This window comes from Triticum dicoccoides, chromosome 2B (genome assembly GCF_002162155.2).
Source record: "Triticum dicoccoides isolate Atlit2015 ecotype Zavitan chromosome 2B, WEW_v2.0, whole genome shotgun sequence".
Taxonomy (NCBI): Eukaryota; Viridiplantae; Streptophyta; class Magnoliopsida; order Poales; family Poaceae; genus Triticum; species Triticum dicoccoides.
Window position 1 is genome coordinate 59800894 of NC_041383.1, and position 2167 is coordinate 59803060.

General features: G+C 45.3%; 1 protein-coding gene across 1 annotated transcript; it reads right to left on the reverse strand.

Moving 5' to 3' along the window:
- Nucleotides 1-331: 331 nt before the first annotated feature.
- On the reverse strand, nt 332-1906 carry LOC119360453. The gene is made up of 3 exons (XM_037626086.1): nt 1134-1906; nt 863-1028; nt 332-748 (listed from the first exon to the last, which is right to left on the reverse strand). The coding sequence occupies exons 1-3, from the start codon at nt 1904-1906 to the stop codon at nt 332-334; spliced, it is 1356 nt and encodes a 451-aa protein (XP_037481983.1).
- Between the last annotated feature and the right edge of the window lie 261 nt (nt 1907-2167).

Below are 2167 nucleotides of genomic sequence, written 5' to 3' on the forward strand. Positions count from 1 at the left end.
CCCCGTGCACGTCTTTATGCAAAGATGCGGTCTTGAAGTTCAGGGGCATTATCAACTTTGCACAACTTAACACATAAATAAGTCACACTTTTATCCGCAAAAAAATTAATCTAATAGATAAGTCAAATTTCTATAAGCTGGAAAAAATAGGAAAAACTGTTTTTCCGAGTTCGTATCCTTACAAGAACAATGCAAAACCTAGAAACTTGATTCATATCGCGTAGTATAAAGCCAATACTAAAAAAGTAAACAATGACTTGAATATGAGTAGGCCATTTATTCTGTTGTTGAAGTAGGTCCCAACTAACACACGAGTATCCAAAATGGCTTTCTACATTCTTGTTGCTTTTTGGTGTCCTAGCCAGCATGGTGTGTAAGAGAACGACCCGGTTATGAACCTATCATTGGGCAAAGCTAGATAATAACTTGTTGGGTACAAGTAGCCTAGGTCCTGAACCTTTGAATCTTTCAAATGATAAGCCAATCCTCTGTATATTGATACATCCAAAAAGATAATCTCTTTATATGGATGGAATCCCAGGATACCTATGTGTCCATCGCCACGACCGACACACCTCTCATCCTTGTAAAGAATGTTATCATTTTCAGAGTCCCATTCAAACTTTTCTTCGACTGGCTCTTTCTTGCTAGAGTTTAACTCAGATTTCTTTTCTATCATATTTTCCATGTAGCTGCGATGTTCATTATGCTCCTTGTACTCTTTGACATACACATTGAAGTTAATATCCTGTAAGACCCATGGGCCAAGAACATGGCGATCATAATCTAGTATAGGTGGAAGGCATTTGTTATGTTTCAAGACCCAATTCTGCCGGCCACATGATTCCTCAAGGATCCAAACCAGTAGATGATACAGATTAGAAGTAGATGGATACTGCTCGTCAAGCCAGGTAGATGCAAAGTACAACCCTTTTTCTGATCGTCCAAGACGAAGATTTTGGCAATCGCTCAGTTCAGTATCCATAGGTGGTTTAATTACTTCATATCTATTGTTTGACAAATATATCCTGTAAAATATATCGTTAATAAACATACGAATAAACCATACAAGTGGGAAATATGTTAATTATGAAGAAATTGGTAGAAAAAGATGTTTAAAGAGTTCTAGGTACCTCATTACGGAATCAGTTTTGCAGTGCACGTAAAGTGCACCCCCGTAGTAGACGCCATAATGTTTGTCGTACCATTCATAACGTGGCATATCAGCTATGGTGCGAGCAGCCTTTCCCTGTCGAATAAAAGACCTCTCCTCCCAACAGCCTGACCTTGAGGAGAAAACATGCAAAGCGCGCACGGATGGTGGCCATTCAGATTCCTCCATGATAGGGTCTAGTTCATCCCCTGACATGTTGTAATTATATTCTCCGGGCCTACTTTTGAAGCAAGGATGTGGGATCAGAAATACCTCGTAGTGGGGCGACAACATAGGATCAAACACAAGGTACTGTTGGTATACGAAGCCTGGATCTTCCTCCTTGAACGTAGATGGACGCGTTGGTAAAGGATCCCACTGCCGCGTGGCCGGGTTAACCACGTAGTAAGTGTCATCGCGATCGAGCAAGAGGAGGCCATTGCAGTGATCCTCGATGGTGTAGGAATCCCGACTCCCATGGTAGTCATTGGGACGGGGCAAGTAATCGAGCCTGCCGGAGATCGCCGGGCGCGTCGAGGGGCGGGCGAAGAACTCTGACAAAAGCTCGCTGTGGAAGTCGATGAATATGCCGCCAACAGAGAGCGGGAGAAGGTCCGCGCGCAGCAAGCGGTGGGCGTCGATGATGGCACGCAGGGCCTTGCAAGCGCAGCGGCACGCGGCGAGGCCGCACGGTGCAACCCGGCGGAGGACGTCGGCGAGCACGTCCTCGGGCAGCTGACGTGTCAGATCCATGACTCCTCTCGACCTGTTCGTCGTTCGGTTGCTCCTGGTAGTGCAAGGTTTTAGTGAGGGGGCTAGGGCAAAGTTTGGAAGTCACGTACGTACTGCTGCTACACGCAATATGGACGGAGGGTACGTGGTATATATGGACCGCGGTGTCCTGTCCGATCTCCGATCACGTGGTGTCGTATTGGTACGAAACTATAATCTCCAGCTTTTCGTAGTTACCCTGAACTGAAATAAGATGGTTCTTCATCGAGACAAGATCATCCA

Excerpts from the sequence above, each read along its gene's own strand:
- LOC119360453 (XM_037626086.1), bottom strand. The coding sequence starts at position 1,906 with ATGGATCTGACACGTCAGCTGCCCGAGGACGTGCTCGCCGACGTCCTC. Across the intron at positions 1,029-1,133 it reads AAAACTGATTCCGTAATGAG|GATATATTTGTCAAACAATA; the intron begins GTACCTAGAACT and ends TATATTTTACAG. Across the intron at positions 749-862 it reads CTAATCTGTATCATCTACTG|GATATTAACTTCAATGTGTA; the intron begins GTTTGGATCCTT and ends TGGGTCTTACAG.